General features: G+C 40.7%; 1 protein-coding gene across 5 annotated transcripts in view; it reads right to left on the bottom strand.

The window, feature by feature from the left end:
* Positions 1 to 14,921, bottom strand: part of chchd3a (coiled-coil-helix-coiled-coil-helix domain containing 3a) — a 68,781-nt gene that overhangs the window by 37,245 nt on the left and 16,615 nt on the right. For all 5 annotated transcript variants that reach the window (XM_035996042.1, XM_035996044.1, XM_035996043.1 and 2 more), the window contains one exon: positions 10,782 to 10,962. In XM_035996042.1, coding sequence (XP_035851935.1) covers positions 10,782 to 10,962 — 181 coding nt within the window. The remainder of the gene's footprint in view (positions 1 to 10,781; positions 10,963 to 14,921) is intronic.

Below are 14,921 nucleotides of genomic sequence, written 5' to 3'. Positions count from 1 at the left end.
ATACAGTGCTATGTTGTTGCTATTCCTCCCAGGTTATTTGAAATGTGTTTAAAGTTTACACTTTTTTTTGTAGTTTTTAAGTGCTGCTTTGGATTGGTTCGTTTCCTAATTGGAGCGTGTTACCTATTTTGAAAACTGCTTTGTGGATCAATTTGGGTTTCTCTCTTGTTTGCTCTCTATTTATCCCCCTATATTGTATCCTCTTTCCATTCTCTCACATATTCTATATCTCACCCAGATTTTCTGCTTCTTGACTCCCCTCTCTTCGTTCCCTTCATATGTTGAAGTTCATTCCATCGTTCAATCAAAATCTCTACCTCGAGCACCATTAGCTGAGCTGACTGTTCAATACTATAGAACCTCATTAATACCACTCTCCTGTCAGAGCCAAGAGTGAAAACAGAGAAAGACCAAGAAAAGGGAAAGGGATGAGCTCAAAGGAAAATATATTACACATCCAACACATCTACTGCACTGAGCCACATGCATACAACGCGTCCAAGTTAACTCAGGATGCTTGCTTTTCTAACCTTTGCCCTTAAATATCTTGCCAATTAAGTCTCAGCTAGGATGAGTGAAAGAGAGAGGTTAGGAAACAGAAAGAAAATATTGCAAACTATTCTATTATTACAATAATACTACAGGCTGCAAAGAGGTTGCGACTATTACAGTCCCAGCTACTGTACCACTGACATTACAGTTTTAGAAAAAGGCAAGAAATGTCAGGTTCAACATGTTACATTTTATTAAATACAGTTGCATGTCTCAACATCACTGAAAATGATTTGCACCTTTTAGTAACTGTCCGTTTCTTATAGTGATCTTGTTTTTCCTGATATTCTCTCTACCAATGCACAGAATTCATGTTAGTACAAGGCCCTATAAAAAGGAGTCAAATTGGAGAATATGCAACCACACAAAATAACACCATGGCAAACAACAGGCCAAAATCTACAGCACCAACAAATAGGCATTCAAATTCACTGCTTATCTACTGCTTCTCACTCTGAAAACTCTAAAATGTATTAAACCCTAATAAAATCAGTTAAAACTTGCCACGGTTCACTCTTAAATTCACAAAAATGATAATTGCTGTTATTGCAATCACTTTGACCAGAAAAATGAAATCAACTTTTTACTAAATGACAGTTATGCAGTTGCTGTATACGTGTCTTTAGCTGTAATGAATGGCTAAAATTAGAATTCACAAGAAGAAATATCTTGCTACACTCACTAATAGCGACTTGAAATATATAGAGGAAAAAGAAAAACCTAAAAAACTTTAAAACTTAAAAATCGTGGCCGGGTTAGTTCAGTTGGTAAAGTGGGCGCACATATGTAGAGGTTTATACCTCGACGCAGAAGGTCCAGGATTCGAGTCCGACCTGTGACAGTTTCCTGCATGTCTTCCCCCCCATCTCTCCCCTTTCATATCTCAGCTGTCCTATCCATTAAAAGCGGAAATGGCCAAAAAAAACTAAACAGGTAAAAGTCTCTTTTGCTTGGCTGGAAATAGCACAAACCTCAAATTTTCTGTTATGCATTGTGCTGAAAGTGCTATAAGGTAATTAGTTTCTGTTTACATAAGTCAAATGCATTCACTGCTTAGACAAAGGTGAACAAGAGCACACAGCACAATAAGATTAGATATTTCTGGTCAGCTTTCCAAAATGTTTAAAACAAATGAGGATAAATACATAAATACATACACTGCCCACTGAGGCTGAGGCAGTAAATTGACGGTAAAGGCTCTCTTGTCAGAAAAAAGTGTTCCTGACACCAGTATCCATCCATCAATCGAAACGCTTCCGTATCGCAGCCCCGCCGCTGGCCGCTTGCAGTGCCAATTAGCTGACAGGGTAAGGGCCTAGCGCAGAGTGCCAGCCATGGGCCATGCCAATTAGAGCCTGACCTCCTGTCTAACCCTAATACTGGCATGGTGTGTGGGCACCACACCCTGGGCAGGGGTGAGGTAGGGCTGCCAATATGTAAAGAACGGTTGAGTGGACACCCTTCAAGATGTGAAAGAGGGAGCATTCCAAAGACAGGAAGGAGAAAGAGAACAAATGGACACATGTATGTATAGTCAATCAAAGGGGCAGTGGTGCAGACAGAATATCTGCTCACTTAATTTCACACCAAGACAAAACATGCCTCTACCTCATGCATTGAACTTTAAAAAAAATCTGAAGGTTGTTGAAAGCTTTGCATTTCCAAAAGGCAACTATAAATAAAAAAATACACAGCTGATTGTCATGTTGTTTGTAATTTTTCAGTGACCTAAATAATTCATCGTTGTGGAGGGAATATAGTTTGTAAGGTCCCATGTATACTTAATATATCCACAGTGATATAAGAGTTTATCCAAAAGACTTGCACTTTATGTGGTAAAACTGGTCTGATGGGAATGGTGAACAGAGTTGCACAACAAATCAAAGCACTGCCAAGATCCCAAAATCACCCCCAAATTCTAACCTATAATAGGTTGCATTATTGCTCTTTTTCTCTTAACACTTTGAAGAGAAGACTTTTGATATCACCAGGCAAAAATAGTGAAGTATTGTGTCACCAATCAAAGTGTGTGGCCAACAAATAAATCATAAACCTCAGCCAGACTGGGGGGAAAACTATTCTTCACAAACTGGAGAAACAATCTGAGGAGGAACAAGCTGGTGGTCCTATTTGTTAAAGGTACCCCTTACTTTTGGGTTGATCTGTGATTTATGCCACATCACCCTTACCTCTTCCGTAACACATCTACAGACCAAAAATACCTGGAAAAAAATAACTTTTACCTTTACAAATCAACAGTCTGACAAATCTCTTAAATTCAGTTACATCAAGCCTGGCAGGGGCTGTGCTTACAACAGCTCAGAGAACTGGAGTCAAAGATGCAATTTGTTCTTGGTGAGCTGAGCATATCCACAATATATGTAAATCACAGTGAGCCACTACCTCTCTTTATCTCATTCAAAGTAAAAAAAACACGAGGACCTTTTCTATCCCCAATCTTCTTTATACTCTGTGATGTGGAGAAAAAAATAATAAGTTTAGAGAAACAGAAATGTTTTTTTTTTTTTTCTCTCTCTATTTTTTTGAGATACCACCAACGGACACCAATTCAAAACCCAGCAAGTCTCCTTTAATACCTGGGAAATTAAATTGTCAGCCCATTATCAGCAGGGTCCAGTCGGCTGTATCTAAAATGCAACAGCAAAGAAGCACACAAGATTTCAGCCCCAAAAAATGAGCAGGACATTTGCCTGAGACTGCAGTTTTCTAGAGGGGTGGAGAGGAGCGGAGTGCCTGGGTGAGCAGAGGGGGACTTTCTGCATTTAAAATGTTAAGCTTTACCCATAGTCATTTTCAAGCCAGCCAAGCATCAAATGGAACACAGTTTAAGGAAAGAGTAGGCACTGATTTTCTCCAGGAGCTTTGACAGGATGGACATGGTGTGTGTGTGTGTGTGTGTGTGTGTGTGTGTGTGTGTGTGTGTGTGTGTGTGTGTGTGTGTGTGTGTGTGTGTGTAGGGAGCACACAAACATTCTTGTTATGCTGTATTATCCCTTGCTGTGAAAGCCGAGGTGGTGGAAAAATCATGGAACATCACATTAGCTATTGGTATATACACTACAGTGTATGTGTTAGTGTGTGTCTGTGTGCATGAGAGAGAGAGAGGGATAAAAACGAAAACAGAGGCAGCAACAAAAGCATGATTAACAACAAGGCTGACAGGTAAACCAGGGCTCTGGAGATGAGCACCCTGTTTTTATTGTGTTTTTTTGTTGTGTAATTAATTAGGGTTATTAGATGGGTTAAATGCAGAGGATACATTCAACATATGTGTAAATTTACTTGGCAAATAAAAGAAATACATTATATTATTGGGCCTCATCTCCATATTAGCAAACATTTATTTCCCTTTCACATTGAACTTACTTCCATATTAATATTTAGAAATGCAGTTTAAGGGTTCTATCGATCTATAAGAGGCCTGTTTCTTCAATTGTGATACAGAAAGTTTTTGGTTTTTATCATTTTATACTCAATATACTCATATTCAAACATATATTCTCGGTCCACATTTGACTTATAGTCAGTGGACCATAAAAGAGCAAAGCAATCATTTTACTGATTGAGCCAAGAACCACCTGTTTAAGAGCAACTGTACCCAGGCTAATAATCCTGCTTGCACCACCAACTAGTGGTGACAACAGGCTTTTTCCAAACCCTGTACTGCTGTGATGTAACATGGCGCTGCAGCATTAAGGGTGTTATACACTAGACGCAGCCCAGCTGGCGCGTGCAAATGTGACGTTGTGACTATTTATACCCGCGCTGGTGCTCGCGACACTAGTTGCAGTCTTCTCCTGAACAGAGGTGGCGCTTTGTCGCGCGCCGCTGAAAAAACAAAGAGCCATGCGCGACCTCTGCTCGTGCGCCATAAATCGGGCGCGCTGGCAGGATATTACGTCATTTTGACGTTACGATGGCGCGCGCCACCTTGGATGAGTCTAGTGTAAAAGACCCTTTACTCTGAAGCATCACAGCTGTCTGTAGTCACAAGTACAACAGGCCATACCTGACCACATCCAGCTGTGAACCTGGATGTGGTCAGAGATTCCAGACACTTTAGCCCATAGAGGCCAGTGCAGCTACATTTTTCCTTCCATAATCTAGAGTGGAGATACTACAATAAATGAGGTAGTGTATAACCAGGATGAATGTTGGTTGTCGGTTCAATCATGACATGCAACCATTGAAGTTTCTGTTTATACTCAAACACGCTCCTCTTCAATGTCTAGTGTCTCTCAATGTGAGTGTTAGCTTAAGGTCTTAAATTGAAAAAAAAAAAAAGATCGAAGTGTTTTAGACCAGTTGCCAAGAGTAGACAAAACCATTGCCACCAGCTAGACCCCACCTAGGCCACTGTTTGGAACTTGGAAAGATTGATGACTCTAGGTTTGATTGAAAAGTCTGCCTGGGGGTTAGAGCCTGTGTCTCGGTGAAACGCTGTGGCCAGTGATTGATTGGCCACTGGGCCAGTTTGGCTCCGCAGGGAGCAGAGTCGTTGAAATCAAAAGAGGGGACGGTGGAAGTCTCTGATTTCATTAAAACACAGATGAGTGGACTGACAGATGGCTGTAGACTGTAAATAAGTGCATGACTTGTGTACTAGTATATCTCTCTGTCAAAACTCATTTGACCGTACATAAAGACAAGATTGCATTTATATTGAGCTCATTCACTCACTGGTCTTTTCTGCTTTGACTTCACCAGGTATCTGCAAAGAATCACACATCCCTAATTGATGTTGCTGGGAAATTAATCACTAATTCACCTGTTCTCTAATTAAGGGTTTGTGTGTAATGAGTCTACTAAGTAACTCCTTGATGAGGCCATCTTGACCGCATTAAGCCAACAATCAGAGTTTTTCCACACAGGGCTGGCTGCTCATTAAATCACACTCATCCAGAAATGATTCTACAAATTCTCAAATACAACTTCCCAAAAACTATAGATAATCAAAGGCTCATTTAAATGTCAATCATTATCGGCTTGTTTGCTATGCTCCAAATAGCTGGTCAAAGAACGCAAGGTGAAAACACCATGCAACATGAGTCTATGCCAAAAACTCAAATATACTGCTGTGCTTCTAACTAACATAAACCCCTCGTGGGCACCGGTGTTCCCCTTTCTTTTACTGCGGTTTCCCCTGAGTGGCAGAACATGTGTGAGCGCTGACACCGAACATGTTCCCCTCAGACAACAGAACCCCAGGAACCCAACAACAATGTACATGACAACACACACCTCTGCCTACACTGCTGTGAAGTTTCAATTACTGATAGTCAAGTCAGCCTGACAGGGAGGGGAGTGACTATTGGTGGAAAAACCTGAAGGACAAGCATTCCCACTAGGGTGGTAGAAACCATCTAGGACCCTGGCTACACTTGGCACCACTGTGATTTGTATTTAAACTACATTGCATTAAATGACAAGTTAAGATGCCAAACATCGTTGCTACATGAATAGATATGAAAAATAGTTTGCTTCAACATACTTCTACTCTACTAGCTATTATCCTCGCTTGATTTTCAGGTTAGCAAGTTGACAGTACAACTTGCTACAACAGTCACACTACTATATGAAAAGACACAGTACAAGGATCATTCAACTCAAGTAAAAACATGTATAGAACAGTGGTCACTCAACGTGTGTATGACAAGGAAGAGAATAGTTGCATTCTTCTTATTTTAGCTATTTTTACCAAAAATAATCAATTTATGGCAAATTACTGCCAATAGCTCCCTAAAATATGCTGAAATTAAAGGCATTTCGTTTTCTTTCAGTACTTTATATGGTAAAAATCAGAAGCGTTACACAATAATAATCAGAATCTATAAGCAGAATCTAAATCAATAAAATCTAAACGCTACCCAACCCGAGTCTAACCCCATGTCTCGGGGCAATTCTCCAGAATGGGTGTCACTGTAATTGGTGCAGCTATGGTTATGGTCATTATAGGTGAGCATGGGGAGGCATAACTGCTCACAGCATCTCGCTCTCATTGTGCGTGAAGTAGAAGGGGGACTGTATGGGGTCCTGCTGCTCACTGTGACCTGTATCTTAATGAGGGGGCAAATCAATACTACGCTGGACAAAGAACACAACAACTACAGCTGCCATAGACAAGTGTTTTTTCAGTGGCAATGAACATGAGCGCAGGGCTCGGGTCCATTCAAGTTCAATTTAAACAATTTGAAGTGCAATAAAATCGCAGATGCAATGACAACATCTAAATTCTGACACACAAAGTACTTTTCTGTACTACAAAAAAAACATTTACAGCCTTTTTCCCCTTCTTACAGGACAGCAATCTTTCTGTTATTTTCTACAGATCATCTTATAGTGCTGCTTCCTGCTGCTCTGGTCTAAAATCATCTGGCCAAAGGACTACAGTTGAAAATTATCCGGCTGCCTAACACTGGCACATTTACAGAAATGTTGATTAATGTGTGTTGTCCTTTATAAATAAAGAATAAGAATAAGACAGCACCCTGTTTCAATACGCCTTTTTCTTAATGCTCACATTTCAAAAACACTATTTCAGGGCATCTAAGTGGCCCAGACATACAGACTGCAAACTCACTGGTTAAAGCCCATTTGGGGACATTTGTTCCATTATATCCCTCTATAGAGAAGAACGAGCTGCTGGACAATGACAGATTATTTTTTGCAGCAGTACAAGTTCTCTAACACGTATACTAAAAAATTTGCACACACCCCACGAGCCGAAGAACAAGTGCCGCTCCACAGCAACAGAATATCGTTAGCAGTTAACCTAGTAGCACACACGGTCTATGGCTGGTAGCACACTAGCACACACACCCTGAGCAGAGAAGAGTGCCGCTCGGTGCCACGGTGACAGACGGTACAAAGCACACACCCACAGCAGTGAGCAGTAACTGCCTGCGGGCCGGGTAGCCGATTCGGGCCAAAAGACTGAAAGGTATGTTAGTGATGGCTATTTTGCTTGTGTTTATATAATTGTGGCATTTAACAAAGTTGTTTATTCATGTATTTATTAGAGTGAAAAAGCTAAGAGAGCTTGTGAAAAGTAGCAAACTCGTGCCGCTTACACAGGGGGTGAACGAAACGACACTGATGTTAACCTCTAACACCAGTGCGTCATCAAACCATGATTTCAGGCCGCCCAAAAAATCCTGGACACAGAAATGGTAAAAAAAAAAAAACTGTTAAAACTCAACAATTCAGTACTACACAGTTTACAGTCTTTTCACATTTCCTACAAGTATTTTTAACATGTAACATGTATGAAATCACTGATTTTGCTTTACTTCCAGTTCCCACAATACTGAAAAAACAATATAATTTCTTTCGACACCAAAACAGCTAGTGGGCCGAGATAAATCAAGGAGTTTTTAAAACACTCTTACTTATTTAAGTAATTAAAAAAACAAAAAGTAATTTTATTATTATTATACTAAAACATAACACTTTTTTGTGTAGTGAGATTCAGCCAATGGGCTAAAGAAAAGTAATCTTAATCTTATATAGCAGGGGTCTTCAACGTTTATTAAGCCAAGGACCCCTTAACTGAAAGAGAGATGGATCAGGGACCCCCTACTACATATTGTATAAAATGAAGTTGCGTATTAATCTGGGCCTACAATAATGTGTGGGCAGCCTTAAGCCCTAATACATACCTTTTTTGCACAGACTACTAAACTATTCAAATAGCCTAATAATTATTGGCATGATTTTATAAATCATGTTTTAATGTTAAGCATATATGTGGCACAATAAATCTACAGGATGAACTGTATCTGTGGATGGCTACCTTAGCAGTAGGGATTTATATTTGCTAATAATATGTTGGATTCATGTTAAGACTTTTTACATTTTACTTTTTTTTTTATTAACAATAATTTGGAGGCCCCCCTGCATTGACTCTGAGGACCCCCTAGGGGTCCCGGACCCCCTGTTGAAGATCTCTGTTATATAGTGATTATTGCTCAAGGACATACCAGTGTAGCCTCTAAGACAATACATAAGGTGTTAACAGGTTTACTAGGAAAATTGCCTCTTAAAGCTCTATCAGCCACCAGATTATGTGCTTACAGTAAACCACAACCTCTCCCTGGAGCTCTTTCTCGATCTTAACGAGAGCGGTACTTAAAAGCACCTTGTGAAATAAAAAAATACTATATATGCTCATATGCGCATATTTCAAGTTAATCTTAGCAAGATATATTTCTGCTCTTTTTTTCCTCTTTTTGAATAAAAAGAAATAAAGCCTCACACTGAGACACTGAGGGACAGAAAGACAGACAGGCACAAAAGACTTTAAGAACATGTTTTATGTTTCATCAAAGATGAGTTCACTGTGGGTAGCGGACAAACGGAGTGAAAAGACAATGGGTGGGAGACGTCTTGGGCGAGAGACTGCCTTTTAAAACAGAAAAGTCCAACTCCAGTTGAAAAGAACAATGGCTGTGTAGAAGCGTCTGACTTGACAATTACATGAGTGGTGCGAACGGCACTGCGCCTCCACTGATAACCCGTCGGATTCTATTAAAACTCCAGCACTCCAAAAGAATGCTTAAACTGAGGAAATTATCACACAGGCATGCAGAAGCACACTCTCTCTCTCTCTTCCCCTCTCTCTCTCTCACACACACACACACATTTTTTTCTGTCTCTCTCTCAAACTGTTGCAATGTTTCTGCTTTAAGGATGTAGAGACAAAGTGGAGGGAGAACAGAAACTATCAACAGGATTTACGCTGAAAATATACTGTAGGTTACAGACAAAGATTGAAACAAAGAGTGGATATCACTGTGTGTGTGTGTGTGTGTGTGTGTGTGTGTGTGTGTGTGTGTGTGTGTGTGTGTGTGTGTGTGTGTGTGTGTGTGTGTGTGTGTGTGTGTGTGCTCAGTCTCATATGCATAGCCACTGCAGTGCTGCTATTTGTACGTAGTCCCAAAGGCTGCTAAAGGCCCTTGGTTAGCCTTGGGGCCACAAGCAAACGCTTCATAGTGCATAGGAGGAAAAGTTGTCTTACGTACAAGAAGTTAGTACTTTAGGAGCATGCAGGCAGTGACAACCACAAGGACTCTCCACTGTGACAGTTCAGTAAGACCCACCATTCACATTGCTGCTCATATATTACAGATAGAAAGCAGGTGTTACATTCTTGCCCTCTCTCCCCTCCTCCTACCTCTTCCCCTCATTTGTCCTGTCTCCCTCCCTATGCAAAACAGAAATTAAATTACAGGAAACAGAAGCTGAAGGGAAAAACACATCACATCATGCATCTCCCTCCCTCGCTTACCTCTCTCTCTCTCGCCACCTTTTTTTTCTCTTTTTGTTTTGATCGCCGTTCCAAATGAGGGATCCCTCATACACTTGTCCTGCGGCGTGGAATCACGTCAACGCTTCTCTCCTTCTCCCTCTCTCTCTCAAGAAAACGATTCATTTTTCTATTACGGCGATGAGCATGTGAAATGAGCTATATAATCAATAGCATAGGTTTGTAAACAGCAGCCGCACTCGAGGGAAAATGTGTTTTCTTTTAGAAAATAATACGCTGCCCGTGTATGTGGTACGGAAAGCTCATCTGACAATGTTTACAAGGGCAATTTACAGGAAATAAAGACACAGGCTGCCCAAAATGAAGGTAGCTTTTATAATACAGCAGGATGAACAAGCAGAGATATGGAGGACAACAATATCAAAGATGTGGATACAGCAAAGAGGTGTTTACTTACCATTTGTTTTTTTAAATGAGCTTAATCTGTGCATTGAATTTGCATTATGTAGATAAAGCTTTGACGTCTATGAAAAAACTGTTAAATGTACTGTGTGTGGAGGGTGTCAGTGTTGACACAGTCAAGATGGTTCTATGAATTACTGCTCACAGCGATAGTCACACACTCACAGCCCTGACATTTTGTCACAGAACCAAGCAAGACCTGTCGATTACAGCAAATAGGTTCACCTCTGTGTCTCTGTGTGATAGAACAGGAACGTGTGAACTTAAAATGGGACCTGTCTTCATGTAAAAATGGCTCCCATCAGTGAGCCTGTGCTCGCAAGGTCAAACAGTTAAAATGTTCAATGTTTGTTTGTTACTGTGGTGCACGTTTATCCAACTCAATGTTAAAATGTATGAAACTGTTTGACAAGATAAAATAAGATGGTAAAGTTCACAGCAGCTGCCATACATCAATGCGTATGTTTGTGGAAAGACTTACATAGAGTTGAGCACGGAGTCTCTCATCCTCAGTGGCGATCCTCTCTCTTATTACAGCCTGCTGGATGCTCTCCTGGGCCATAGCCCGCTCCACAGACAGGATCCTGGACACTTCATCCTGTACCTTGGACTGCGCATTATCCTGAGCCTGGGCTTCTGCTCGGGCCTTCTCTGCCTCAACCCTGTGGGAATCACCATTTTACACATTTAAAACACTGTTTAACCCATTTCAAAATGTTATACATTCGTGATGTACAGCAACAGTGTTCCTATTGTACCTATTGCAGCTTCACTGTCCTCAAAGAATAATAATAATGCACCTCATTGTACAGGACTACAGTATAAACTATACTACTCACTATTCTTTCCCCTACAGCCATCTCTATAATGCATGACTTGCTTCTCAAATGTAAAAAACTATGCTAACCCCAGTATGTTGCAATGTGTACTGTCCTGAGACCAAGGTACCTTTGTTTTGCCTTAGTACAACATGTCTATACATATGCTGAACCATAAGCTCACCTTTTCAGATTTCTTAATTTCAAACTAAAAACATGCTACAGTACTTTGAAACTAAACACACTGAAAAAAACATGTATCTATTGCTAAATATTTTAAAACCTAAATCACATCAAATGGTCATACTGTTAAGTACAGATAGTAATAGGCTTCAGGGAAATATGATAGTAAGCGTTATGAGGCGTTCAGAGCAGCAGAAATGTTTTGGATGACTTCCCGAGTATATTTGGTGTTTATAGCAGCACCCACATTCATATGCCTCCATGTTGCAATGTTGCAGTGTCTCCCAAAAAAATGAAAAGGTCACAAATGCAATTACTGTGCCAATGAAGCGTAGATATAGGCCAAAGTACTTGTATATAGATTTTCAACCCTGGTGTCATACACATGCCATGCATGACATGCCATGTCCGTGCTATTCCACAGTTTACAAAGAGGGGGCAACACTGAGAAGCAAAAAAAAAACAAACCCTGCTGTACCACAGTCGGTTGACACCTGTCGGACAGCACAAATCAAGTTATATAATTTCCAAATAATTTACATTAAGAGGGATTTGACTATCAATAATAGAGGACAGAGACAGCTACCGTTTTCCCCAAACAAGAATCATCAATCCAATAAAGCAATGATATAGACAGAGGCAGTACGCTCTCTGCAGACACAGGACCAGCATTTGAACCCTGTCACTAGGTTCTCATAGTTGCCTAGCAACATACTCCCTACTCGGCGACAGTGTGCTTGATTGGAGAAGAGAAGGAACGTCCCTGAAACCCTGAAAGTCTTCCTCTGCTAGGAATCAAACAGTGGTGGCAAGGTAAAATAAACACAGAAGAGACGGAGCGAGTACCTGGGTGAATTATGACAGACTGAATGAAGACAGCAAGGGTCTTAATAAACTTCTGCCGAAGAAAAGATGAGCACCGAAAGACAGCCTTGATGAGAAGGAGGCTGCCTGAGAGTGATAGGGACTTGTTTTGTGATACAATTCACAGATAGGGAAAGGGTTCAATATGGAATTCTTTCACATTTAAATGAACCATCTATAATCCATGAGGTCTAATTGATCAAGTTTTGTATGATGCCTATAGTTCACACACAGTTAAACCACAATAGTTGTTTTTAAATAGTGAAGTATTGGAATTACATTTATTTTCAAAGTTGTGCTTTAAAAGGTGGTAATCTTTTTATTTTATTCATAAATTAAGTTAAATGTATGACTAATGTACAGCCTCAGCAGGTTTGTGCATTGCTCATTATGATGGCAAGTGCACAATCCTGGTTGTCAAGTGTGTGGTAATAGGCATTTGGCTTTTCCTCCTCTTGGCTCTGTTTTTCTTGATTTTACAAGCACCCAATGATCTGTCAATGTAGAGGGGTTTTCATCTTTTATTCTATTTGAAAAAATCTCATTCATCTCTTTACTCACCTGTGAATATACCCAAAATCTAGACAGTGAGGAAACATGATGGACGGACTAGTCTGACTGATCACCATTCCATGCCTATGGCTTTGAGCAGATGATGGGTAGGTCTAATAAAAATATGTTCAACTTAACACTCAAATATGTCTTAAAGCTGCCATTTGCCCTGCAACACCACTTAATGTCAGAGAGCAGGGGAGAGTAAGATGAGATGGGGGAGACAGAGAAAAAGAGAGAGAGGAAGGAGCGAGAGTGAGTGGTGGCGACATGACATGTTTGGCCCTGAGGAAGTGAAGCAAAGAGGGAGTGAGGCAGAGAGTGGGAGAAGGAGATGGAGGGAGACGGAGAGAGACCAGCCATGTCCAGTCTCACAGTCCACTGGGCTGCACACGTCAGCACACTCCATCCATCATCGGTCTCCAACTCACGCACACACAGACACACACAGGGAGCCTTCTAATGGTCTTTTACATTCACCATTTCCCCACAATCAACGCCTGCCTGCACTGCTAATGCACCTAAGCTACCTTTACTCAAGAAGCGTTATCTGTTGCTATTGCTACTACTATACCAGAGTGACAGCATAAAAGATTTTTCGAAATTGACTTTGGTGGTACACATGTGGGCCAGCATTAGCAGTCAGTTGATTTTTTGTAGCATATCATTGGGACCCTTGTGTTAAATGTACAGTATATTTACATTACATGTCATTTAGCTGACGCTTTTATCCAAAGCGACTTATAATTGCTATATATCAGAGGTTGCATGCCTCTGGAGCAACTAGGGGTTAAGTGTCTTGCTCAGGGACACATTGGTTGATGTATTACAGTGGGAATTGAACCCAGAACCAAAAACACCAAAACACCATGACTTAAAGGATTCAAATAAAATGATTCGCTTTACTATATTACCTAAAAGTAAACCGAAACACGTCAAGTGTTACGGTGACCTAAAAGGTACAACCTGGACAAGTGAAAGAAAGGGGGCCAAGAAAATAGACAGCCTTGCAAAAAAAGTCCCTTGACTGACTTCCTTACAAGTGCTAACCCCAGCAAAGACTGCTATCACTAGCTGGATGCTATCTGTCTGCTTCACCTCTATTGCTTTCCAGTCATTATTGCCCTGTCCCTGGTATATTGGATGCATTTTTCATTCGACTGTAGAAGATTGGCACTGGGTAATAAAGGGGGGCTTTTTTGGTGGAAATGGAGTCAGACAGAGGAGGAAAAAGACAGCACCTATGAAGGGGAATGAAAATAAAAAAAATAATGTTTTCGGAGGACAAGTGGATGATGTTTGATCCGGTACTGGATAGAGAACGAGGATAATCTTGGCCCAGTAACCTGTGTTTTGATGGCTAAGTGGATCGAGCCTTGAAAACAGAAAGATGGAAAGACAGAACCAGTGAGGTGTCAAGTGGGTCAGGCTGTGTGGGTCTTTCCAGTAAAGTAACTATTTTCAGGAGATGACCCTGAACAGAAATACTTTAGAATATTTCAGTTATTTTAGGACACTATTTTTTAAAACTGACAGAGATTAGATCTGTAGCAGTTTATATGAAAAATTCATGGGTTGAGTAGCTGAGATACTGCAACTTAAAGTGAAGTGAATACAGTCAGGGCAAGCTTTACGAGTGTGTATGTGTGTGTGTGTGTGTGTGTGTGTGGCATATATACACTGTCCAATAACAAAGGTAAATGCGGTCAAAATGATGGCCGGTGAAAACTGCAACAGCCAGTTTAAAGACATGAAGCCGTCATCACCTACCACTCCGCAGAAAATAAGTTCAAATATCATTACTCTTGAATAAATATCACAACAAAATAAATTACAAATTCACGTCTTGTCTACCTTTCCCCTCTTTACCTTTGCTCTCTCCCCTCAGCTCTTCACCCATTAATGTGTCCTGTTGTCTACCTGTCATCAACACAAGAGGTGTCTTAATACAGTCTGCCTGGCAGGATGGATTCTGACAGACCTGCAGAACAGTGCAGATGCGACCCAAGTGCCTTGAAACAAAGGCATTTAAAGGCCCAATGTAATATTGATGTTAGGAATAATGTCGCTGAATGCTGCTTATGAATATTTCATGGAGCTTAGCACTCTCCCTGACACACATGTGCTGTGCTCACACATAAACACATGACTGTGGGTGCTATGAAATGCTAGGAAGAGTTATAATTAGGGCTGGGTACCATTCA

This window comes from Sander lucioperca, chromosome 20, assembly GCF_008315115.2.
Source record: "Sander lucioperca isolate FBNREF2018 chromosome 20, SLUC_FBN_1.2, whole genome shotgun sequence".
In the NCBI taxonomy this organism is placed as follows: domain Eukaryota; kingdom Metazoa; phylum Chordata; class Actinopteri; order Perciformes; family Percidae; genus Sander; species Sander lucioperca.
This window is presented reverse-complemented; position numbering and strand designations above follow the sequence as displayed.